General features: G+C 44.8%; 1 protein-coding gene across 1 annotated transcript in view; it reads left to right on the top strand.

The window, feature by feature from the left end:
• The window catches only part of CCDC149 (coiled-coil domain containing 149), a 116,712-nt gene that overhangs the window by 83,106 nt on the left and 7,246 nt on the right, over window positions 1-26,360 (top strand). The window contains exons 6-11 of the mRNA XM_069592997.1: window positions 657-829; window positions 1,537-1,609; window positions 2,806-2,890; window positions 6,456-6,600; window positions 15,939-16,015; window positions 23,045-23,161. Of these exons, the coding sequence (XP_069449098.1) occupies window positions 657-829; window positions 1,537-1,609; window positions 2,806-2,890; window positions 6,456-6,600; window positions 15,939-16,015; window positions 23,045-23,161 (670 nt within the window). The remainder of the gene's footprint in view (window positions 1-656; window positions 830-1,536; window positions 1,610-2,805; window positions 2,891-6,455; window positions 6,601-15,938; window positions 16,016-23,044; window positions 23,162-26,360) is intronic.

Raw genomic sequence — 26,360 nt, 5'->3', positions numbered from 1 at the left:
TCTCTGCTAAGTTCTTAAGCAGTCTCTTCTGTTTTAGGCCTCGAGCAGATCTGCTGTCTTACTTTGGGTGTCATTGTTCTGAACATAGCAAGAAACATCCCCCATACCCAGGACAGACAGGGAGCGAACAAACATGACAAACTGGCCTTAATTTGCAAGTTTCAGCTGAAATACTGAGTGATGCTTTTTAGTCTAAATCTCAACGGGTACCGAGCCCTAGTTAGGGAGCAGCTTAGAGAGCCTCGACTTTGTTTTTCTTCTCTGATTAAGTGATTTTGAAGAACAGAACAAGATTTCTGGGTCTAGAGTGGTTTAAAAAAGTACGTAGTTGTAAGACACTGGCTGTTGTTACCAGTGTCTGGATTTGCCCTCTCCGAGCCTCTGGCTTTAGGGCAGGCTGCAGTTAGTAAGCAAGTTCTGTGCTTCCAAGCTGCCACGTCTGTCTCCTCTTGGATATAGTAAGTGACTGGCTAGAAGTCATCTCCTTGTTTTTAGCTTTCATCATAGGCCAATGTGTGGCACTTATGGTTTTATAGAAGGTGGCTGGCATTAATAAGCTCTCTAAAAGTCAGTCAGCAAAATAGAAGATTCCCTGTCTAACCCTAAAGCCAGTGTCTGCAGAACTCCTTAAGTAAGGGCGCTTCCTTTGGTTTCAGATTGAGTCTCTGGAGCATGACCTACAGGCTTCTGTGGATGAGCTTCAGGATGTTAAAGAAGAGCGGTCTTCGTACCAGGACAAAGTCGAGAGGCTCAACCAGGAGCTGAACCACATCTTGAGTGGCCATGAGAACCGTATCATTGATGTGGACGCCTTGTGTATGGAGAACAGGCAAGTGCCCAGGCCCTGGCCTGTGGTCATAGGGTGCTGGCCCTCCACTTGCCTGCAGGCTGGGAATTATTTGCAGCCCTATTTACATTTGATAAAATTGCCTTACAGTGAAAGGAAAGTCCCAACTCTAAAGCAATGATATTAATGTCGCCCATTAGTTGTAACAGTAAGAAAAGAACAACCAAATGCTTACAAGCTACATACGTGCAGTCTTTCCCTGCCTTCTCCGGTTGGGTGAGAAGGGTAGGGAACAGTGAAAGCTGCTTATTATTGCTATCAAGAAGACAGAAAAGAACAAGAAAATAAATTGAGGAATTCCCTTAGCTGTTCCTTTTCCTGGAGGCAAATTTCCGTGTCTGTATGTGACTAACTTAACAGCGTGTCTGGTGTCGCCTCTTCCTGCTTTGCTTCCCAGTGGAATCATCTTAATGAGAATTATTTGAAAACTGTGTTGATACCCCTTAGGGGATCTCTGCTGAGGGTTGTTCTGAAGTGAGGTTTAGGTGACTTGGGAATATTTGACCTTCATCACATCCATTTAAGAAGAGGTCACCAAGATGCTCTTTACCTCTTTGGGTGGTGGGAAGGCACTATATGTAAAAGGTGGTTGCTCAGGGGTGTGGTTTTCCTTTCTTCCACCTTATGTTTGAGTGTATGATTTTTATTTTGCTCGCAAACTCTTTCTAGTTGTATGCATTCTTTTCCAGGTACCTTCAAGAGAGATTAAAGCAACTTCACGAAGAGGTCAACCTCTTGAAATCTAATATTGCCAAATACAAGGTAGAAAATTATGACAGTGACGATGATGATTCACCACTGTACATCTCAATGCCATTCTATTTTAATTCTCTTTTCTGTGCCAAAGATATTCTAGTGCCTGCCTGCCCTCCAGGTAGTTCAATAAGAATGCTTAAACTGGGGAACCAGTGAGAATTGAGCCCCCAAACAGCAAACACAACAAAAACAGGTTTTGCAAGAGCTCCTTCTGTTACCTGGACAGGGCACACTGAGACCACCAGAATCTGGATGCGACCACTTTACAGCCTCGGTCTATATTAAATTGAATTTCCTCTCCAGCTTTTCTGTACGGTGCTTTGATATCAGATGCTCTTTGTCTCCTAATCATCCATAAGAAAATGATTTCTGAGCGATGAAGAAACAAAGATTGGGAAATCACAATCTACACGATAATGTTCACGTCATACTGAAAGGACAGGATGTTTAAATTCTCCCCACTGTTATTTAGTCTAATTCCAGCGCCATTAGTTAGATAATATCTGTTTCTGCAGATGTTAGTTGTAAGTGTTATAATTAGCAAAATCTCCTGGGTTTCTCTGCTTTGAAAGTAAATTGACTTCTCTTCCTGAGGGTGAAGTTTTATAGCCGTCTAGATGCTGGGGAGAGCCGGCTCATTTTCCTGACTTTTGACGTTTGCTTTTTTCTCGGAAGTCTCTATGCTGTCCTTCCTTTTCCATTCTGTGGGGGCCAGGCTTGAGTTTATATCCATCTATATATACACATAGCTCTTAACATTGTATAATTAATACATAATTTAAAAAATGTGTGTATGCATTCACTTCACAACATTTATTCAGTTCTTCCACGAAAGTTAAACCCAGCCTCTATCTCATGTCTGTTTGGAAGGGGTTTCCATAACTAGTGACTTCACACATTAGACTAAGTTCTTGTTTCAGATTTGATTTAATTTAACGCATATGCATTGAGTATCTTCTATATATAGGAGGATGTAATTGCTGTAATTATGCTGGGCACCAACTGAAAAAAAAACTCTTTACCGGGTCCGTAAAAATCAGAACTCTTTGGCAAGGACTCTGAATTTTGAAAGTCAGGCCAGCATTTAGAGTTTGCAAAGAGTTCTTGTGTGCTGGAGGGGAGGATGTAGCTACCAGCATTAGGTATTTTTCCTTTATTGGCTTTTCTGACAGAGGTTTTTGTTTTCTCCCAATGCTGCTTAGAATGCTCTTGAGAGACGGAAAAACTCAAAAGGCCAGAACAAATCCAGCAGCAGTGCTCTGACTGGAGTCCTGTCTGCAAAGCAAGGTAGGGGTCATTTTCTGGGAGGAACCATGTATGATCACAGAATGCTGGTGCTGTGGGTCCACATCTCAGTTTGTGAATTAGGAACCAAAGTGATCCTTAGAGCGTGCATGCGTGCATACTAAGTTACTTCAGTCGTGTCCGACTCAGTGTGACCCCATGGACTATAGACCACCAGGCTCTTTCTGTCCCTGTTGATTCTCCAGGTAAGAATACTGCCATGCCCCCCTTCAGGGGATCCCCCCGACCCGTAGCTCAAACCTGTGTCTCTTACATCTCCTGTATTGGCAGGTGGATTCTTTTTTTTTTTTTTTAACATTTTATTTTATTTATTTTTTTTTTTAAATTTTAAAATCTTTAATTCTTACATGCATTCCCAAACATGAACCCCCCTCCCACCTCCCTCCCCATAACATCTTTCTGGGTCATCCCCATGCACCAGCCCCAAGCATGCTGCACCCTGCGTCAGACATAGACTGGCGATTCAATTCACATGATAGTATACATGTTAGAATGGCATTCTCCCAAATCATCCCACCCTCTCCCTCTCCCTCTGAGTCCAAAAGTCCGTTATACACATCTGTGTCTCTTTCCCTGTCTTGCATACAGGGTCGTCATCGGCAGGTGGATTCTTTATCACCAGCACCACTTGGGAAGCCCAATCCTTAGAGTGGTCACCCCCAAACCTCCCTCTGCATCATCATTGCGTGGAGGGCTTATTAAAACACAGATTACAGGGCCTCGCCTGAGAGTTTCCGATTTAGTGGGCCTAGGGTAAGCCCAGAAGGTGTGCATTTCTAAAAAGTTCCCAGCTGATGCAATGCTGGTTTGGGTACCCTGCTTGGAGAGCTGCTGCATTAAAGGTTTCTCCAATAACGAACCCCATTTGCATCTATTCATCTAACTGTACTCTCCTTTCTGGATTGTTTTCCCTTCTGTAATCACCAGGTCAGCATCCCCAAGCGTCTGTTCCATCCTCATTGTATTTCTCCTTTCTGTGGCCTCTGAGATCAGACTAGAAATGTCTCCTGGCTACTGAAATCATTTTATCATGGCACGCATGCCTTTTTTCAAAGAAGTTTTTATTGATTGCAATCTTGTTCCTCCTTCTTGTCGATTCCGATGAAAAATAATGATCTTCCATGAACAGTCAGGGGAATAAATAGCAGAGCGCTTGCTTCTGACACTTAATATTTGGGGATTCAGTTTTAAATGTGAGCCTCAAGTGGACCATGCTGGGCTGGCCTGTTCTGGGCTGTTGGCAATGCAGACCAGCAAGGATCACGTGGTAGTCCTCATAAGAGCTATGGTGAATTAAAAAAAAAAAATGTGCTGAATCCAGCCTGCCTAAGCAACTCCTTTTTTTCCCCCTCAACTAGAAAAGGACACCCTAGAATTATTTTTTAAAAAGAAAACTAGAGTACTCTATAGAAATGTGGAGTAGCCCATCTAAGTACAGCTGTGTATACCCTTGATAGCCAAATATCTCTGAATGTTGAGACCCAGTCCTGTCACTGTTATGGGGAATGCCAGCCAAGCTCAAGCACACCGGCAGAGCAGTCAGCCAGCCAAACCTTTCTAGAGAACCATTTGGCGGTCTGTTACAAAAAGCCTTAAACCAATCCCCTTTGAGCTAATAAGAAATGATTACAGACATATGCAAGCACTTAGCTTCAAGAAAGTTCTTCTTCATTAATTATTAAAAAAAAATTGAAAACAACATAAATGTCCAGCATAATTAAATAAATTTCCAATCCCTGATAGCTCAGTTGGTAAAGAATCTGCCTGCAATGCAGGAGACCCCAGTTCAATTCCCAGGGGAAGATCTGCTGGAGAAGGCATAGGCTACCCACTCCAGTATTCTTGGGCTTCCTGGTGGCTCAGCTGGTAAAGAATCCACCTGCAATCCGAGAGACCTGGGTTTGATCCCTGGGTTGGGAAAATCCCCTGGAGAAGGGAAAGGCTACCAACTCCAGTATTCTTGCCTGGAGAATTCCATGGACAGAGGAGCCTGGCAGGCTACAGTCCATGGGGTCACAAAGAGCTGAACACATCTAAGCACGCATATGCACGCAGCCCAGTTCTCAGCGTAATGCTGCCTATAACAGGCAGATACTCAAGAAAGAGTGAAGAAGGGTGGCTGAATGAATAGACCTCAGAGAAGGTAACCTTCAGCTAATGGCTTTAATCCATCAGCACCTTGCTTTTTTGTCTATGAAATGGGAATAAATAACATTTTCCAGGTTCTTTTTAAAATTTGAAGTCTCAAATGAATTAGTATGATCATTTTGAAGTATAAAATACTAGACAAATGCAAAAAATTATTACCTTTAAAAAAATGTTGCAAAAGTCACTTCTGCAGCTCAATTCCAGAAAAATAGACGACCCAATCAAAAAATGGGCCAAAGAACTAAATAGACATTTCTCCAAAGAAGACATACGGATGGCTAACAAACACATGAAAAGATGCTCAACATCACTCATTATTAGAGAAATGCAAATCAAAAACACAATGAGGTACCACTTCACACCAGTCAGAATGGCTGCGATCCAAAAATCTGCAAGCAATAAATGCTGGAGAGGGTGTGGAGAAAAGGGAACCCTCCTACACTGTTGGTGGGAATGCAAACTAGTACAGCCACTATGGAGAACAGTGTGGAGATTCCTTAAAAAATTGCAAATAGAACTACCTTATGACCCAGCAATCCCACTTCTGGGCATACACACTGAGGAAACCAGAACTGAAAGAGACACATGTACCCCAATGTTCATCGCAGCACTGTTTATAATAGCCAGGACATGGAAACAACCTAGATGTCCATCAGCAGATGAATGGATAAGAAAGCTGTGGTACATATACACAATGGAGTATTACTCAGCCGTTAAAAAGAATTCATTTGAATCAGTTCTGATGAGATGGATGAAACTGGAGCCGATTATACAGAGTGAAGTAAGCCAGAAAGAAAAACACCAATACAGTATACTAACACATATATATGGAATTTAGGAAGATGGCAATGACGACCCTGTATGCAAGACAGGGAAAGAGACACAGATGTGTATAACGGACTTTTGGACTCAGAGGGAGAGGGAGAGGGTGGGATGATTTGGGAGAATGACATTCTAACATGTATACTATCATGTGAATTGAATCGCCAGTCTATGTCTGATGCAGGATGCAGCATGCTTGGGGCTGGTGCATGGGGATGACCCAGAGAGATGTTATGGGGAGGGAGGTGGGAGGGGGGTTCATGTTTGGGAATGCATGTAAGAATTAAAGATTTTAAAATTTAAAAAATAAAAAACTAAAATTAAAAAAAAAAAAAGAAAGTGAAAAAAAAAATGTTGCAAAAGTCCACAAGGACTCCTCCTTTCTGTTTAATTCTCACCCTGACTTTTATTTCATTTTACTTTTGACACTTGAAGTGGATTCTTCAATTACAACACAGTAGCACATACAAGTCAGGAACTGATCCCAGCTTCGTTGTCCAGGAAGAAGTAACACTGGTTTGCATTTGATCATTCCAGAAGGGTTTAAGACTGAGTTGTAATTTTATATCCCTCCTAGTTCAGGATCTGTTATCTGAGGATCACGGGTGCAGTCTCCCAGCTACTCCACAGTCCATTTCTGATCTGAAATCTCTGGCAACAGCCCTATTGGAGACGATCCACGAGAAAAACATGGTCATCCAGCACCAGAGGCAGACCAACAAGTAGGTGGCCAGACCCTGGGGTGCAGGGTGGGCGGGAGATCGGTGGGACGATGGCTGTCCCCTGGGGTGCAGGGTGGGCGGGAGATCGGTGGGATGATGGCTGTCAGCAGGCAACCAGGTGGCAACCGGGTGGGCTGCAAGCCTTAAGGGAAGGAGAGGAGAACCATCGAATCTAGAGGAAAGCTTACCTAGATCAACAACGAGAGAATACTGGCTATTCCTCACTGAATGCTTAGTCTGAGCCACTCACCAAGCCATGCATGTTGCCCGGCTGATTTTGATGGTATCCATGCCTGGGGAACTTAACCTACTGTCCTCAAGTCTCCTCTAGGGGACTCACCTCCTCATGCCGTTTTAACCTCATGGCACGGCATTCTGGAGCTCTTAGAGTAGAAACACCGAAGCATCAACTTACAAGCCTATGGGGCCTGGAATGGAGTCTCATGCCATTTTTCCAGACGAGCAAAAACAAAAAGATGGTGAAAAGGAACAATAGCTAAAAGAGCATGTCTTTTTCTGTTACTATAAACATGTTAACTACATTGGACAAAATCAAGCAAGTTAAAGTGGCATGTAGAGATGACAGAAGCAAAATTGGAAGTGTTCAGAGAATGGTGAATAAACCATAAATCAATGCAACAAATGTTGCAAATAGAGCTAGCTTCAAGGACCAGCGACTCATGCAGTCACACACAGCCGGGTGTTCAGAAGGTCCCTGCACTTGGTCTGATGATCATTTTTTAACGAGAGTGCCCCGAAGTTTCATTTTGCACTGGGCCCTGCAAACTACGTAGCTGGTCCTGCTTTTATGACCTACACGTGGAAGCAAAATATAAGTGTGCCGTGTAGGAGCAGCTTCCCAAAGACTGGGCTTCCAGCAAGAACAGGGAGCAGTCAGGGAACTGGGGGCCTGGTGAGGTGGGGGTCTGCAAGGGGAGAGGCAACCGTGAAATGATGGAGAGTATTGTAAAAACCAAATAGCAAAAAGAGAGGCTGGGAGTGAAGGGAAGATAGCGCAGGAGATTAAGATATATATAAAAGAAGGCGGAGAGCAGTGGAGGGAGTCTGGGCAATCTCAGAGGGATGACAAGGGTGATTTATTGACAGAAGAAGTTTTTAAAAATTCTTTTAAAAGAAATATTAACCAAGGACTGAAACAGCCAGATGCTAAAATGGAGATGTTCCTCAGGGGAGGACGAAGAAATGGGGATCTCCTCAAATAGGTACAAGGTCTGTTTTATTTCTGCAGCTGGTAGTGGTCCCAGGAGCCTTCTCTGTCCTTGCCAGCTCCCTATAAGGCATCCACAGAGGCTCTTACAAACCTCCTCGGGTCTTCTCAACCCTCATTTGTTCTCAGCAGGTAACCTCAGCTTCTCTTTTACTGAGAAAACAAAGCCTGCCTATCAAGAGCCCGGAGGCTCACTGCTCCCCAGTGTCTTCCACCCGCTCCCTCTGGTCTCTGGGAAGCACACTGACCCACTGACCTATTGGTCCTCCCCCTGCTCCCTCCTCTAGGGCCTGGCTCTCCTGTGAGCTCCTCTTTCAACCTTGTCGATTTCTGCCCCTCCTGCTGCTTCTGCATTTTCACCCAGAAACCTTTCAGATCTTCTTAAACATCTGCCCCCAAAGGGTTCCCATGAATTCCATTCACCTCCAATCTTTGTGAACAAGAGGCCACCTTTACTTCTTCATCAACCACCTCCCAAATGTGTGTGCTGCGGGTGAGGGGCACCTATGGTAGAATTACTTGAAGGGGGTGATTGTTTAGAAATGCAGATTTGGGGGGATTCTGGAAGGAATGTCGGGATTCTGAATTTTAGCAGGTGTCCAGTGATGCCTGGAAAATCCCACGGATGGAGGAGCCTGGTGGGCTGCAGTCCATGGGGTCTCGAAGAGTCAGATATGACTGAGTGACTTCACTTTCACTTTTCACTTTCATGCATTGGAGAAGGAAATGGCAACCCACTCCAGTGTTCTTGCCTGGAGAACCCCAGGGACGGGGGAGCCTGGTGGGCTGCCGTCTATGGGGTCGCACAGAGTCGGACACGACTGAAGTGACTTAGCAGCAGCAGCAGCAGTGATGCCAGGGACAGGCTTGAATACCTCCCAAGACCTCTTCTGAATTTTCCATAGCAGTCTTCCTGTGAGGGTCACCAGTACCCCCAGACTTCACTTTCTGAGTCTGCTTCTTCTATACTTTCTCTGAAAACCCTCTTCTTGGATCCCTTCTGCTCTCTCTGCTGCCTCGTTCCCTCTCCCTTCTCCTCTTCCTCCTTCCACCCCAGGCTTCTTCCTCCTCTTCCTCTCTTCTCTGACCTTCCATCTTCTTACCCCCACTCAGGGGACCTGTCTTTGCTTCCTGTTCTTTACAGACTCTTCCTAGAACTCTTGTCACCTTGCGGTCCAGAGCAATGCCCACATTTCCAGCTGCTCAGTTGGCAGTTTCTCCTGAATTTCAGCTCCTCAAATTCAATGAGTCTAGAGTCTGGAGCACCCATTCCTTAGTATGTTTTAATATACTTTAAAATGCTTGTGCCCTTTGACCCAAAGGGTCAGTTTCTAGAAATTTATCTGAAAGAAACAAATCAGAACAATACTCTTGAGATTTATCCATGAGGTGGTTCACTGTAGATTCATTTATAATAGTGAAAATGAGTGGAAACAACCAGAATATTTTTAAATTGGAGAATGGTAGCGTGTGTACGTGCTAAGTCGCTTCAGTCGTGTCCAACTCTTTGTGACCCTGTGGACCTTAGCCCGCCAGGCTCCTCTGTCCGTGGAATTTTACAGGCAAGGATACTGGAGCGGACTGCCATGCCCTCCTCCAGGGGATCTTCCAGACCTAAGGATCGAAGCTACATTTCCTGTGGCTCCTGCATTGCAGGTGAATTCTTTACTGCTGGGCCGCCTGGGAAGCCCTGGAGAGCGGTTATGATTATAGTAAATCCATAAGGCAGAATATTACGCAGCCCCTTAAAGTGTGACCTGAAGAATATTTAACGTGTTCTGCCCACCATCCTAATGCCTAGGTCTGACGAGCTCCCACATCACTCGGGTTGCGGCTGTCCTAAGGCCAGAGTGTTGGTCCGTTTTGGTCACTGCTCTCTCCAGTGCGTTGGACAGTGCTAGGCCCGCAATGGGTGCTTATAATTATTTGATAATGAGTGGATGATTGACTGGTCTAACCCTTTATTCCTCTTCCCTTAATACTCATGTGCAAATGGGCATTAAGTTTTATGATTTTCATGCATGCATTCATTTACTCAATGTATATTTCCTGAATGCTTGCCAGGGCCCTTCTGTGTTCATCTCCTACCTGCTCCCTCTGCTTGCTCCCCACCAGACCATTCATTATCTTGTCCTTAGGAAGAGCCTCCCATGAATCCTCTATCCTCAGACCCCCGCCCGCCTCCTCTGCTGCTTACCTGGGCACACTACCCGCCGACCTCACAATGCAAGCCTTCACTGAAAAGCCCAGCTGAGTCCCACCACCTCCTAAACTCAATGTTCCCAAGCTGCTGGCTGACACTCCCATCTCGTGTGGTGGACTGATTTCCTAATGCATGCCCACCATACCCCACTGCAACCACACACATCTCCAGGTTTCATGGACCCTTGCTTTCTATTCAGAAAGATAGACGTTTTCATTTTGCAGGCTTTGTTTCTTTAACGCACCTCTTTGTTTTTAACTGTTATTTAATCATTTTGAACCATCTGATTCACATTTTAAAAGGTTAAACAATATATCTCCAAACCAATGTCTCTCAGCCACCCAATCCACCTTCCTAGAAGAAACCACCATTCCTCATTTTTTATGTATCCTCTCCAAGGGTACATATATAAGCAAATGTATAATGCATTTATATAAACATACATAAATACTCACATATATTATATACATATAGATTTTCTTTTTTCTTTCTCTCTTTTTATCTTTTCACAAATGGTAGCTGCTGCTGCTGCTGCTAAGTCACTTCAGTCGTGTCCGACTCTGTGCAACCCCATAGACAGCAGCCCACCAGGCTCCTCTGTCCCTGGGATTCTCCAGGCAAGAATCCTGGAGCGGGTTGTTAGCATTCATCAAAAAAAGTTTTTTTCACTGTCTTCCACCTTTCTTTTTTCTCATTACAATAGATCTTGAAGATTGCCTCATATCAGTACATAAAGTACCTAATGTGCCATTTTTAATACTTTGAGGGTCTTAAGTTTCATACTTTCAATAAATGTTTTATTTGGGGGTATGCAAAAAAACAAATTATATAACAGATGGAGGGGGGGCTAAGAATAAAATGTGAGTTTGGTCTGCTTGCTCTTACCCTCCTTGATTTAGCCTTTTGTAACTAAAATTTTAAAATAGCTTTGTTGAGGTGGAGCATTAGCAGTAGGAATGAATGCAGGTGTCTGTTCTGTAAGAGCGTGCGCCCCCTACTGGTCTTCCGCTGCCTGGCACTTACCCCATCTACCCCTTGCCCATCCCCCTTCCTCCTCTCCCTTAAGGCTGCTGCTGCTGCTAAGTCACTTCAGTCGTGTCCGACTCTGGGCGACCCCATAGACGGCAGCCCACCAGGTTCCCCCGTCCCTGGGATTCTCCAGGCAAGAACACTGGAGTGGGCTGCCATTTCCTCTCCAATGCAGGAAAGTGAAAAGTGAAAGGGAAGTCGCTCAGTCATGCCTGACTCTTCGCAACCCCATGGACTGCAGCCCACCAGGCTCCTCCATCCATGGGATTTTCCAGGCATGAGTTCTGGAGTGGGGTGCCATTGCCTTCTCCACCCTTAACGCTAAGAAGGCCCAATGGGAGCCATCTTGGCAAACTGATGAATAAACCTAGGACTTTATAATTTGAGAGAATATTCAATTAATAAGCATTTTGCTTGAGGTACTTGTTGCAAGTTTGCAGTTGTCCAGCTATTATTAAAGAAGAGATGGGGTTCGTGTGTCTTATAAACAGGTTAATGATGAAGAGGCAAATATTAAGAGCATGTCTCATGGAACACCACCCTCAGTTCTCCAGCCTTTTCCAACGAGCCCTCGCTCTGCCTGTGATGGGGTGATGGCAACAGTGGTTTATACATGAGGACATCCTGGCCTTTCACCACCCTCTGTGCTTTGCCTAAAACTCTTCACTGCTCTCTCCCTTACCTGGACAATGGGAAGTAGCCTGGAAGTTCAAGATCTTGGAAGCAGCAGGAGCTGTCCTGTATCAGAGCAGATTCAAAAGAAGATCTCCTGGGGTGAAGGTGGGGGGCGAGGTTATCTGCAGTTTGTGTGGGGCCACTGCCAGCTCTTCCTCTTTTAAGGATCAGGCTTCCCCGGAGACCCTCACTCAGGATTCCTGCTTCCCATGTTGTCCAGAGAGAAAGGACAGGGCACAGTGGTGGCTAGTTCCCGAGTCAGTTCTGTCTTTTGCAGATCCCCTGTGGTCTTCCCTGGAGGCTCAGGGGTGGTAAAGAATCTGCCTGCAATGCAGGAGACCTGGGTTCAATCCCTGGGTCAGGAAGATCTCCTGGAGAAGGGAATGGCTCCCCACTCCAGTGTTCTTGCCTGAAGAATTCCATGGACAGAGGAGCCTGGCAGACTACAGTCCATGGGGTCACAAAGAGTTGGACACAACTGAGTGACTAACACATACATGGTGTTTTACTATAAGAAACTACTACTGAAAATCCTATCCAGAAGCCTAGTGTCTTGAAGTTTTTTCTAGACTATCAGGTAGACATATGCTAAAATTTTCCCTATTCTAAAACAAGCCACAGCTAAATTAAAACTTTATTTTAAACATCACCCCCCCCCACCGCCCCGCCCCACCCTGCATCTTACAAAGAAAAAAAATCCTCTCTCAAGTCTGTTTATGCCTCAAGCTACTACCCTGACTGTCTCCTTGGATTCCCTGCTAAACTACTTGAAGAGTTGTCTATATTCACCGCTTCAGCTTTCTCATAGGCTGCTTTTCCAACCCTGTCACTTGGGTTCTGGATTTCACCCCTTCATCTGTCTTGTAACAGCTCTCTCAAGGGTTGGGCACATCTTCTCAGTGGCCTTTTTCATCCTGTGTGACCACCTTCTAGAATAAGATGATACCAACTATGCCACCCAACCTGGAACCCTCTCTCCCTTCCCCATGTGGCCCTGGTGCTCCTGTTCCCTTTCCACCTGTGTTCCTCTCGTCCCTTCTTGCTTTATGCAGGTGGCACTGTGGCCCCCAGTTCTTCTGACTTCTCTCTTTCCGCCTGCCCCCAGCATACACTCTCATCCTCGTCCTCCTGGATCTTCCTGTCTCCCAGAGACGTCCATCTGTCTCCTCAGGTATCCCAAGGTCACCTCCTCCTCTGCCTCCTTATTATGACTCTTCCTTTGGCTTCCTACATCTCCACTGTCTCTTGTGGGATATAGCTTCTTATCTTTGTTCCTTGCGGCCTCAATAATTGTTGGATTGGTTAAACTTCACTGAACAGACCCTGTTTTTACTTCAACTGTCTCCATCTGTGTGTCCTGCCAGCTATGAAGACTCTGATAAGCCTCCTCTCTCCCTGGGCTGTGTTACATCACATTCAGTGGACCACCTGCTGTATCTGTTCAGTGTGAAGCCAACTAGAAGACCGTGTGTCGTTTGAAGCATCTTGGGTTATATTTTGCAGGTCCAGCTGAGGCTGCATCCGTATTTCAGTTATGCATAGTTTTAAAGAGAACTTGCTTTAGACTTGTGAATGCTGGTTTTCTAGTGTCATGAGGGTGTTATTGGTTAAGAACATGCGCTTGGGAGGCAAAGGTTAATCTACCTGAGGCATAGGTTAAAAATCCATACTCATCACCAGCTGAATCCATCATGTGGTTTTGGGTACGCTGACTAATTTCTATGCCTCTGTTTTCTAATGGGAGTAGAGGGTGCTGGGTGAGCACCCTCTATACTAGGGGTTGGGAAAAGACATAGATTTGAGATGAGCTGTGTGTCCTTAGACAAACTGCTTGACCTCTCTGTTTGTTAGGGCCCACACATATAAAAGGAGGATAAAAATACAGTCTACACTGTAGAGTTTTGTCAGGTCAGAGAAGAAAGTGTACTTTTGGTAGATGTTTGGCATGCACTCTGACTCAGACCTGGGATTCAGGAAAGATTAATTGCTATTTGTGTTAACCATAGAATAGTTGTTACTGTTACTGATGATGTTATTGTTGCCATTGCTACTACCACAACTTCTATTGGGTCCATTTTACTACCTCCAGCCCTGCATCAGATGCCTGTGTCAAACTAAAGAAAAAAGCAGTGAGCACCAACAAACTAAGGCAAGGTCCCTGAGAGTAGATTGTTCCAGACACCAGCAAATTCACAGCAGCACATTTTTGGGAGATGTGGCTGCGTTATCCAAGAACATCAGAAAAAATACAACCAAATGTCTCTTCACCACGCCTTTGAGCGTTGCCCTGACGGCATCTTTCATTGTACACAGAAGAGTTAAGCCTTATCTTTTGTTTCCAAGAAGCAGCCACGTACAGATGATCTGATCATTCTAAGAAGCAGGCATCAGCTTGAACACCAATGTGATTGCATCTCAAACTCATCAGCTGGTGAAAAGGGAGCTCGGATCAGAAGGTCTGAGCAAAATATTGAAAGTGAGATTACGAAGAAAGGTGTTTATTGAGGGGTCAGAGACATGAAAGCCGAATAGACCCAACAAATGGAGTGGAAATTGAAAGTAATTGATAAAGACTATGCAGAATTTAAGACTTAAGGAAAAGAAGAAAAGAAAAAAAGCTCTAAGTACCTAGATGAGCAAAACCACATAGAGTCATGTCAAAGAGTTTTCTGTGAACTCAAAGGGAATGTTAATTAAGAGTCTGCAAGTCAATTCAGGTAAAATAAGGATGCATTAGAAGCAATATACATATATGCTGATATATACATATTCAGATCTTGGTATGTATGTGGGTTTGTGCATCTGTGTCTGGAATATAAAGAAGTATAGAAGAACAATTCTGGCATTCTGGTTTCTCCTGCTGAAAGAATTTGAAACATTGCTATTAAGGTGATTTCCACATCATTTTAGCACAGCAGTGCCAAGAAAATCCCCCAAAGATAAAGACTGGTTTTTCAATTTCCAGGCCAATGAAAAGTGATTGAAGTTTCAGATGACTATCACATCATTTCCCAACTATATTTAATTTTGTGTAGAGTGAAGGAGGGGAAATATGTGGCCACATTTAGGTCTCTTCATGCATAGAGACAAAGTTTGGCTTCCAAGTAAACAGAGTAATCTGTTAAAATACACATTCAAGATCTTATACATCATAGTGAATCAGAATAGTCATCTTGGAAAGTAGTGTAATTATTTTTAGTGATTCTATAATTTCTGAAAGTTTTTCAAATGCCAATTTTTAAATTCCAGAGATCATTACAAGCTATGAGAAATGCATTTATTTAATGAAATATATTTATTGAGCACCTACTATCTACCAGGCATTATGCTAGATATCAAGGATATGGCCATTTGTAAGTCATAGGTTAGGTCTAAGAAGGTGGATATTATTTTATTGACTCGAAATAACATCACCAAGCATTTCTTTCATCTTATTTGTTAGACTTGGTTGCTTCTAAAACTCAGATCCACCCTCAAAGAATCAAGTTGTGATACTTGTGAGTATTCAAAATTAAGTGTCATCTTTAGCCATGCTGCTGCTGCTGCTGCTGCTACTGCTGCTGCTAAGTCACTTCAGTCATGTCTGACTCTGTGCGACCCCAGAGACGGCAGCCCACCAGGCTCCCCCGTCCCTGGGATTCTCCAGGCAAGAACACTGGAGTGGGTTGCCATTTCCTTCTCCAATGTAGGAAAGTGAAAAGTGAAAGTGAAGTCGCTCAGTCATGTCCGACTCCTAGCGACCCCATGGACAGCAGCCTACCAGGCTCCTCCATCCATGGGATTTGCCAGGCAAGAGTACTGGAGTGGGGTGCCATTACCTTCTCCTCTTTAGCCATGAGGAATTCCCAGATAGAAATGATGTAAGATGCCTGGGTAATGGTAGAATCATTGTTTGTCTTCCCAGCTACCTTTGTGGGAGAAGATTCACTTGAATGGCAACACTTTAGTAAGGTTTAAGTCATTTTAAATCATTCACTTTATATTTTCATATGTACTTTCAGTAGAGTCTCTATGTTTAGCATGTGGGTACATGCTCACACACACACACACACACACTGTTTTTAGCATGTGTCTTAAGTCTCAAAACATTTTCTCTCTGCTAGGGCATCACCAGCCTTCCCAGATAGCCTGCTCGCAGCCCTAAGAGCTGATGAGACAGATGCTCGTTGATCTGTCTTTTGCCATTTTTCTCCCCTTTTCCAGAATCCTAGGGAATCGGGTGGCTGAACTGGAGAAAAAATTAAGAACTCTGGAAGTTTCTGGTTTGTGGAGTCTCCCAGGTAAGCAGAACTTTATAAAAATTTCTTTTTTTGAAAAGTTGCAGAGCAGACTTTACCTTTTTAACGTTCTTTTATTTGAAGATTATTGCTGAGACGTCTACAAGTGTTTGAAACTTAAAAGCCATGATTTTGGAGAAAATCAGAAAAAAACTAATAAATATACAAAGTGAACTATGAAGTTTGCTAATCTAAATTCTGAAATTGTCATTGTATATGTCTGTATGTATGTTATTTTTAACTTTTGTGAGTATGGTAAATTGCTTCGTTTTTTCTCTGTAGGTGTCTTATAGAGATGTGTTCAGTTTAATCATCACCCCTAAAAAGGAATATAAGAACTCACAAAACTTTATTCTATTTAATCATGCATTCTATAAATGAATGTACAAACTTACAAAGACGTGTTCAATTTAATCATCAGTCTTAAAATTGAATATAAGAGCAAACAATTGTTCTAACCCAAATGTGCTTTACAACCTTCTTCCCTCTTCCCTCATTCCATTTGCTACATAGCTTGAAAATAAAAATTTCTACTGTAGATTTTTTTCCCACAGTGGTGCAGGGAGTGAAGAAACTGATGTTTCACATTAATTAGCTATATTTATCCCATGTGTCTTGGTAAAATACCCCCCTTCATGAGACCCCCGTCAGCTTTTTTTTTCTCTTTACATTCTCCAGAAACTTGTATTTATCATTTTCTACCACCTCCTCTTTCCCTGGAAGCAACTTTGTGCATATATTTTTAGTTACTTAACCTTTCTGCACAAACCCTTCTCTACCCTTGAATCATATCCGTTGCTTCCTCGTAATGTATGAGAAATGAACATTGCCACAGGGACATGGACAAAACCACATGTTTTCTTAATGTAAATCTGAATAGCTGCCTCAGGTTGCCTGGAAGTGTATTTCATAAATTGCAATTTTTAGTAGAGATTCCTTGAACTTGATGTCAGAAGACCTAACAGACCTAATTAGTGCCAAGTGCCATCCTGGGGACTTGAATGATCCATTTTGCACAAGAATCTTTTGATGCAGTTAAAACCTTATCTCCTTTGAAGGCCTTTCTTTTATTGCATTGAATTTCAACACAGTCAGGCAAATTTATCGTTTATTTGTGCAGTCGGATTGCTATTTCTGTGCATGTTCTAGCGTTTGGATTTTTTTTTTTCTTTCCAAATGACTTAGTGAGATTTCACAATGTTTTATTTCTACAACTTATGCAAAAAGATGGAAGTCGAATAAATGAAAGAATGCTGAGAATTTCCTATCTCTGCTGTTGTTTGGTCTAGGTTAGAATGGCTATTATGCAATAACAATTGTTTCTTTCCTTTTTTTTTTTTTTCTTTCCTGCTGCCTGAAGGCCTGAGCTACAATGTTTCCATAGGATTTGGGAGTATGTTCTTCTTGAAATATCTGTGTTTGTGGCTAATAGCAGTGCATTAATATCATCCCTGCATGTAAATAAATAGAAATGCATTCTCTTTGTATCCTTGCACTTTTCTGATTAGAATAGTCAATTGAAATAGAGAATTCAATTAGCACAAAGCAAATATTAAATGGTAGCATTTGCTTGGAGGGCAGCGACTGAATGAATTTTATGCCCCAGCCTGTTTGTTCTAATCTCTGGCCTCCACATGGGTACAAAGCGGGAGGACAGAAAAAAAGAATGGCAATTCCCCCAATCTGACACAGTTTATGCGACTGTGATAGCACTGCCCTGATGCAGTAGTAAAGGATGTTACAATGAGGCATCCCCTCGCTATCATTTTCAAACCATGGTAGGAGGAAAGGGGCCTCTTTCTCTGCAAATCAGACCAGTCCCTTCTATCTGCTCATCTTTGTATGGTCTCCATTTAAGCTCTAATAGCCGAGCAAGAGGAAGTATGTCATCTTCTTTTCTTCTCCTCTTCCTCTTCTTCCTTCCTCCTCTTACTTCCTCCACTTCCCCTTTCTCTACTTCTTCCGCTTTTCTCTTCTTCCTCTTCCTCTTTCGCTCAGTAAGGGAATATTTACCATTTCAGCCAAGTAGAGGGGATTGAGACCCAGTGGTTTCAGAGAATTGCTAGCTCGCAGTTATTTACCAGTCTTGAAAGGATCTGTGTCTCCTCTAAGAGATCCATAACACGTTGATACTTTCTGAGTATCAACTTTGTGAATTCAGTCCTGTACCAGACGTGCTAGACATGCCCCTTGCCCCCTCCAAGAATCAGCAGTCCCACTGCTGGCTGCTGCTGCTAAGTCGCTTCAGTCGTGTCCGACTCTGTGCAACCCCATAGACGGCAGCCCACCAGGCTCCCCCGTCCCTGGGATTCTCCAGGCAAGAACACTGGAGTGGGTTGCCATTTCCTTCTCCAATGTACGCATGCAGGCTAAATCACTTCAGTCGTGTCCAACTCTGTGCGACCCCATGGACAGCAGCCCACCAGGCTCTGCTGTCCACAGAATTCTCTAGGCAAGAGTACTGGAGTGGGTAGGAAAGTGCGATGAATATGCATAACAGTGAAAGGAAAACACAAAATGATACATAAGTGTCAATGAAGTGGTAAAGATGTTAGTGTGTGAGGGAATAATGTGACAAGTGATTGAATGCTGGACCTGGCATGACAGTTGAGAGCAAAAAGTCCAAGGATGACAAATACTTGGTATATATTACACAGCATCATTTCCGTGCAGTGGCAGACATGGCTAATCAGTCACATCGCCCTTCCTTGCTAATCTCACACTTGGCCCTCAAAACAGTCTTTTACGTTGGCTTTCCAGGAAGCTCTCTCCTGGTCAGAGTTGACATGTGAGAGAAAACCTTCTTCCCTTTCATGAACTAGTCTGATCCCCTCATTCTAAGGAAACAGAAATTTCCATTAGGAAACAGAAATTCAAGAAGTTGGGTGATACCTAAGGCCACAGAGGCTGAACTCAGGTGTTCAGATCTTCATTTCAGTGCTCCATCTGCGCAGGGAAAGTACAGTTCACAAAAGAGAGACACAGAAGGTAGGGGGCTGGCGGGGGGAGAGTGAGGGAGGGTAGGGAGTGTAGATCACATCAGCTGGGGACTGGTTCTCAAAGCAAGCTAAATTGGAGAAGAAAGATTCAGAAGCTGGAACGATCTCTCCCAAGACACTAAAGGACCGTGGTCAAGCCCACCTCTCATGACTATAAGGCAGAATTTCTCTTGGCCTTGGAGCATGCTCTGATTTCTCTTTGACTCCCTCCCTCCTCACTCTCTCAGCCAACAATATACAGCTCTTGGTGGTGTTGGATAGAGTTAGGGCAAATGTGTGAACCTGATGGGAAGCAGGCAAGTCTGACAGATGTCACAGCCCATGTGGAGAAATCATCTGGAAAGCAGAGAGTCCTCCAGACTGTTTACCTGGTCCCTGAGAGGTGGGGGAGACACAGGGCACTGTAGAGAAAGCCAGAGGGTGGGCTGGTTGGCCTTGCACTTCAGGAAGGAAGGAGCCTCCACTCTCCCCAGCCCCCTATCTGTCAGCCTTCTTCGCCCAGTGGTTTGCTGGCATCTGTGGGTGAGAATGATGACTGGAGGGGACCGGAGAGGGGGCAGGCACCGAGAGAAGGTTTCCTGGATGTGCTCACGCTTCGAAAAGAAACACTGAAAGCCGGGGAAAAGTCTGGCAAGAGCAGAGCCTGGCTCTTTGAGCTTTTTTTTTTTGAATTCTGTATTCTCCACTCTCAGCATCAGTCTGGGGAGGAAAATGTGCATTCTGAAAGTAACTGGCACATTTTGGAGAAATGAAGGAGTGCTGTTGTGTTATAGGGAATCGGGAGGGCTTCTGGAAACTCCAACACCAGTTGAACAGAAGGGCCTGTGTGACCTGCGTTGATTGTGGTTTGAATCTAGTTCATGGATCGTCCACACCCCATTCCCCAGTCCCGAGGACCAAAATGGAGCTAGGAGACAGCAGACTATCAGATTAGAGTTCAACATAGTCAATACAGAGAGAGTCTGGGCTTAGAAACAACAGAACTGAGAGCCTTCTAAGTAGGGTCTTTGAATTCTTCAAATGTTTTGCAAAAACCAAATCTTGACATTTTACCATCAGATAAGGAAGTAATCTTTGCAGGTGGGGATTTCCAAAGGTGTTTATCTTCTCCTCCAACCCCTACTTTGATTAGATACGGGTTAATTTATGGACAAATGGTGGTTTCTGCTTCCCTTGTCTGCATGCCTGTTGCTCAGATTCTTGCAGAAGTTTAGGGCCTCCCAGGTGGCTCAGGGGTAAAGGATCTCCCTGCCAATATAGGAGATGCAGGGGATGGAGGTTTGATTCTTGGGCTGAGAAGATCCCTTGGAGGAGGCATGGCAACTCACTCCAGGATTCTTGCCTGGAGAATCCCATGGACAGAGGAGCCTGGTGGGCTACAGCCTGTGGGGTCGCAAAGAGTCAGACGTGACAGCACACACACCCCGGCATTTTCGAGGGGCCATTGTGGAGTGGATAATTCACTGTGCTTGAAGAGGGCCCGGGAGTCATTCTGCCCCAGAGCATTCCTCACAATAGGAAGGCGCGAGGCTCTCCCTCCCACTGCCTTACTCACTCGGAGGCAGCCAGCTCCCAGCTCCCAGCTCCGCCCATACTCTGATTCCTTGACCACGGGACAGAGTGGACTTGGAAGGCTTGTTGGGGCGCAGAGGATAGAATGTGCCTCTGCTGCCAGCGGATTTGCTGGAAAGATGGGACAGGAATTGCAGTTCTGCCCCTAACTTAGGATAGCTACTGTTGCCTTATTGAAGAGAAACAAAAGCCCATCTGAGACATCTGGTATGGCTTCATAACAACCATTATTTCCTCATGGTGTTTCTAGATTGTATCTTTGCAACACAAGGGGAGACCTGACTGGGTTGACTTCGTCCTGTTGTTCAGTTGCTCAGTTGTGTCTGACTCTTTGCAACCCTATGGGTTGCAGCATGCCAGGCTTCCCTGTCTGTCAGCAATTCGTGGAGCTTACTCAAACTCATGTACATCGAGTCGGTGATGCCATCCAACCATCTCATCCTCTGTTGTCCCCTTTTCCTCCTGCCTTCAATCTTTCACAGCACTGGGATCTTTTCTAATGAGTCAGTTCTTCGTATCAGGTGGCCAAAGTATTGGAGTTTCAGCTTCAGCATCAATCCTTTCAATGAATATTCAGGATTGATTTCCTTTAGAATGGACTGGTTGGATCTTCTTGCAGTCCAAGGGACTCTCAAGTGTCTTCTCCAACAGTTCTCCACAGTTCAAAAGCATCAATTCTTTGGCATTCAGCTTTCTTTATAGTCCAACTCTCACATCCATACATGACTACTGGAAAAACCATAGCCTTGACTTGGCGGATCTTCATTGGCAAAATGATGTCTGTGCTTTTTAATACACTCTCTAGGTTTGTCATAGCTTCATCCTGAGAGCCTCTTAAAATATCCAAAGCTTCAGTTCACTGGTTCTCCTTGGGAAACCTCCCCAGATTGTGGTCCTAAAGATTCTGGATTTCTTCCAACTTGAGACAGTATCTGTACTTCTGGAGAGCTTCAGGGCCAGCTCCTGTCAGATTCCTCTTCTTCTGGGATGACCCTCATGAAGCCGAAAGCTGAGAGTGATGGCTGCTAATAACAAGCTCCATCTGCCTGAGGCAGCTTCAAGCATCCATACTCACCAAGTAAACATCAGGATTCCCAAGAATGCAGCAACCATCTATTCACAGCTATCAGCTGTTTATGAAGCACCTGCCATATGCCAAACTCTCTACTAGTCTTGGAAATCAAGTTAAGAAGATTACATGTATGGCCAACAGGGAGGGTGGTATTATAAACAAGTTAAGGGCTCAGAGGTACAGGCCAAGGTTCACCTCGTTCTCCAAGGTGGTGGACATCTTGACCCAAATACCATTCTGTGCTCCACCAAACCTGAGTAGAATCATAGAACTTTAGAGCCTCTGATGTTGAGCCCAAGAGACATTCAGTGACTTGGCTTCAGATAAGGTTTCATTCAAAGTCAGACAGCCGAGGCTGGAGCATGGGCTGGGCCGTGGCCCTGGGGCTCAGTGTTGGCATGGTGGTACCCACCAGGAGAATCTTCGGGGTTCATGGGCAGGAGTTGGGGGTCAAATCCTCCCTCACCTGACCGCTGGGGCAGCATCACCTTCTGTGTACGTGTTTTGTGTCCATGTGTACAAGCTCACATTTCAAAGCCACACCTCCCTGCTCCCCACCTTCATACCTTGCCATGGCCTCAAAAATAGAGCTGCAATGGTTTACCTTTCCTCTTCCTCTTCACCTCAGGCTCTCTCTGCCCACTTAGGGAGCTCATATGAATTGATGAAAGGGTTTGGCCGGGATGTGTCTTTATTGAGTCTAGCTGTGATCATTTGGGGAACCTGATACTACCTGCCTTATGACATACATATGATTCAATTTAAATGGCCAAATCTAATTAAACCAGACTCAGTATGTATGGCAGTTCTACTGGTACCATAAAACAGTCATTTCACTCTGTGGAATTTGAGTGCTGACGAAATGCCTAAATGTTTTACGTGAATCAGTTCATTTTATCACCACCACCCCCTGAGGTGGCTGCTGTTATTCTTCCTCACTTTACAGATGAGGGTTCTGAGGCTCAGAGAGGCTCAGTGACTTGTCCGAGGTCACCCAGCTAGCCAGTGATGGGCTCCAGGACACAAGCACTACAGCATGGCTCCAGAGCCTGCATTCAAAGCGCTCTGCTACTCTTGTTAGTATTACTATTGTCTCACCCAGATGAAAGCCATTCAGTTTCCGACAGATACAGCATGCTACCCTTTAACGGTGGCATTTGTGGGCGTCTGTGTTCTGAGCAGACTTCAGGACTCAGAGGCAGCTGGCCCTGGACCCCTCTGCCCTGCCTTCACTGTGGAGAGGGTAGGCTGGCCCTTCTCCACCATGGCACTGTCTATGATTGAAGAAGGAGCCTTGCTCACCCGAAGAGCCAGTCCCTTGGGTGGGGTGAGTGTTTCCACCACCCCAGTGGTGACATAATATGTCTATTTTCCTCTTTCCTGTGACAGGGGGCAAGGACACCATACTGTTCAGTGACCCGGCTCTTCCCAGCATGCAGAGGTCAAGATCCCCACTGCTCAAGTTCGTGGAGCAGCCCACTGAAAGCAAAGCAAGTCCCAAGGATGGTAAGCAAGCCCTTGATTTCTTGACTCTTTCCTGGCCTGTGCCTGGTGCAGGGGATGAGTGGACACCAGTCCTTCACCTTTCTGCAGCATCTGCAGCACTTGTGGGTCATCCCTCGTGCTTCCTCTTATTTGGAGCTTCCAGCAGAAGAACACTGGTTCCTGCACTCTCAGCATAGTGCAAAGAGGCTAAGAGTGAGGGTGCAGGATTTAAGCAACCTGGGTTCATATTCCAGCCTCACGTCACACTGGTAGTGAGAACTTGGACTGGTAACTTCAGGTTCAGTTTCCTTTCCTATAAGACAGTGAGATGAGACACTGCCAACCTCAGGGAAATCTTGACACATTGCCTGACATGTGGTAAGTAGTCTGGGAATCGGTTGAATGAAGGAAGAATCTTCCTTACCAGGCACACTTTCTGGAGGCAATGTGTTTTAAAGGAGGTCAAGGGCTCATTTAAGGTGCCAGCTGAAGCAACAAGGTGAGAACCAGATCTCTTCCCAGGGGGTAGTCTCATTTCTTTAGCTAAACTATCCTTCACATCTTTCTGAGTTTTGCTCAGCTTCTTCCTACACCCCTAATGTGGTTGCCAGCTTCCAAGATGGTCCCAAATGATCCCCACTTTCTGGCATTCATGCCCTTTTATAGTTCTCTCCCACATGGGTCTTTGTGACTGATGGGTTACAACAGAAGTGATGGTACATGACTTCTGAGGTCAAGCTATAAAAGGCACATGGTCTGCCTTGCGCTCTCTGCCTTGGATCACTGACTGTAGAGAAAGATGGATGCCACGTCACAAAGATTCTTGAGCATCCCTACATGCTCTTTGTGTGGCCTGGAACTGAGGCCGCCAGCCATTAGCCATGTGAGTGCACCATCTTGGAAGCAGATTCTCCAGCCCCAGTCAAACCTTCAGATGACAGCAGCCCTTGTAAAGGTTTTGATGACAACATTAGAGACCATTAGCAAGAACCACCCAGATAAACTGCTACAGGCTCCCGAGTCATAAGCTGCCAAGTTTCAAGGTAATTTGTTGTACAGCATTAGATAACTAATATACATCTATTTCTGCTTATTGAGACTATGCCAAAGCCTTTGACTGTATGGATCACAATAAACTGTGGAAAGAGATGAGAATACCAGACCACCTGACCTGCCTCTTGAGAAATCTGTGTGCAGGTCAGGAAGCAACGGTTAGAACTGGACATGAAACAACAGACTGGTTCCAAGTAGGAAAGGGAGTACGTCAAGGCTGTATCTTGTCACCCTGCTTTTTAAACTTCTATGCAGAGTACATCATGAGAAACGCTGGGCTGGAGGAACCACAAGCTGGAATCAAGATTGCCAGGAGAAATATCAAACACCTCAGATTTGCAGATGACACCACCCTTATGACAGAAAGCGAAGAATAAGCACAGAGCCTCTTGATGAAAGTGAAAGAGGAGAGTGAAAAAGTTGGCTTAAAGCTCAACATTCAGAAAACTAAGATTATGACATCCGGCCCCATCACTTCATGGCAAATAGATGGGGAAACAGTGGAAACAGTGGCTGACTTTATTTTGGGGGGCTCCAAAATCACTGCAGATGGTGACTGCAACCATGAAATTAAAAGACGTGTACTCCTTGGAAGGAAAGTTATGACCAACCTAAACAGCATATTAAAAGCAGAGACATTACTTTGTCAACAAAGGTCCATCTAGTCAAGGCTATGGTTTTTCCAGTAGTCATGCATGGATGTGAGAGTTGGACTGTAAAGAAATCTGAGCACAGAAGAATTGATGCTTTTGAACTGTGGTGTTGGAGAAGACTCTTGAGAGTCCCTTGGACTGCAAGGAGATCCAACTAGTCCATTCTAAAGGAGATCAGCCCTGGGTGTTCATTGGAAGGACTGATGTTGAAGTTGAAAGTCCAATTATTTGGCCACCTGATGCAAAGAGCTGACTCATTTGAAAAGACCCTGATGCTGGGAAAGATTGAGGGCAGCAGGAGAAGGGGACAACAGAGGATGAGATGGTTGGATGGCATCACCGACTCAGTGGACATGAGTTTGGGTAAATTCCAGGAGTTGGTGATAGACAGGGTGGCCTGGCGTGCTGTGGTTCATGGGGTTGCAAAGAGTGGGACACAGCTGAGCGACTGACCTGAACTGAGAGCCAGCACATGGGTGTCAAGATTCTTTCCCGTGTTTCTACAATTTCCTCTACATGTTCTTTTGCTGAGAATCATGCCTTCAACCATCACCTCTACCAAAATATATTTGAAATATTTTTTTCCAGTGGGTCTCATTTACAGAGTAACTGTCCTATATTTCCCAAAGCACAACCTGTCCCACCAACATACTCTATGGACTTCTCAAATGTGACATCACAGCCCTTCCTGCTGCCCTCCTTCTTGTCACTTAACTCTCCAGCAACCCTCAGAGTCATCACCAACCACCGTGCGCTTTCCCTCTCCATCCATATCTGGTCTGTTGCTACTATTTCTTCAGAGTTGCTTGCATCTCCATTCCTACCACCTCTGGCTGGGTTTGGGCCCTCCTGACCTCCTGGGCAAGGCCTCCATTCTGGTTTTCCTGCCTTCCAGAATCTCCATACTCCCTTCCCATCTTCATCCAGCTGCTATAGGATAAAGCTTCTGGAGCACGTTTTCCATCATAGTTGTACTGAGCTCAGAAAATGTCAAGTGGCTCCCCAACTGTCTATTAACTGTTGTGTAACAAAGCACCCCCAAACTTAGAACTTAAAGCCACAGATGTGTATTATTTATCATGAGTCTTTGGATCAGATGAGTTTTTCTGCTTATCTGACCTGGGTTCAGCAAGGCTCGGTCACTTCTGCTTTTGCACAGCTGTGTTCTGAAGCCCATTCTGATCACTCATCCTAGTGCATGAAATCATAAGAGGAAAAGCCAAGACATATCTGGGGTTTCAACAGAGAAGTCCTCCAAGCACAAGCAGAGAGAATTCCTGGAGAGAGCCCCTGACTCGGGTGGTTTCCACGGTAGCCGGAAGACAAAGTAGGACTTTCTAGCTTTGACTTTCCAGCCAGCAGCGTGTGGCTGTTTGCAAGGCTGGCCCGTAACACACCATAGCCCACTGTGCCATCTGGGACATGTCTTGGCGAGTGGTCATCCCATGCCAGCATCCAGTGCTCCCGTGGACATCTAAAGCCCTCTGTCTGCTGTGGGCTCGCTGAGCTCCCAG

Source organism: Ovis canadensis, chromosome 6 (genome assembly GCF_042477335.2).
Source record: "Ovis canadensis isolate MfBH-ARS-UI-01 breed Bighorn chromosome 6, ARS-UI_OviCan_v2, whole genome shotgun sequence".
Lineage (NCBI taxonomy): Eukaryota > Metazoa > Chordata > Mammalia > Artiodactyla > Bovidae > Ovis > Ovis canadensis.
Note: the sequence above shows the minus strand (reverse complement) of the source record. Positions and strands in the feature narration are given on the sequence as shown.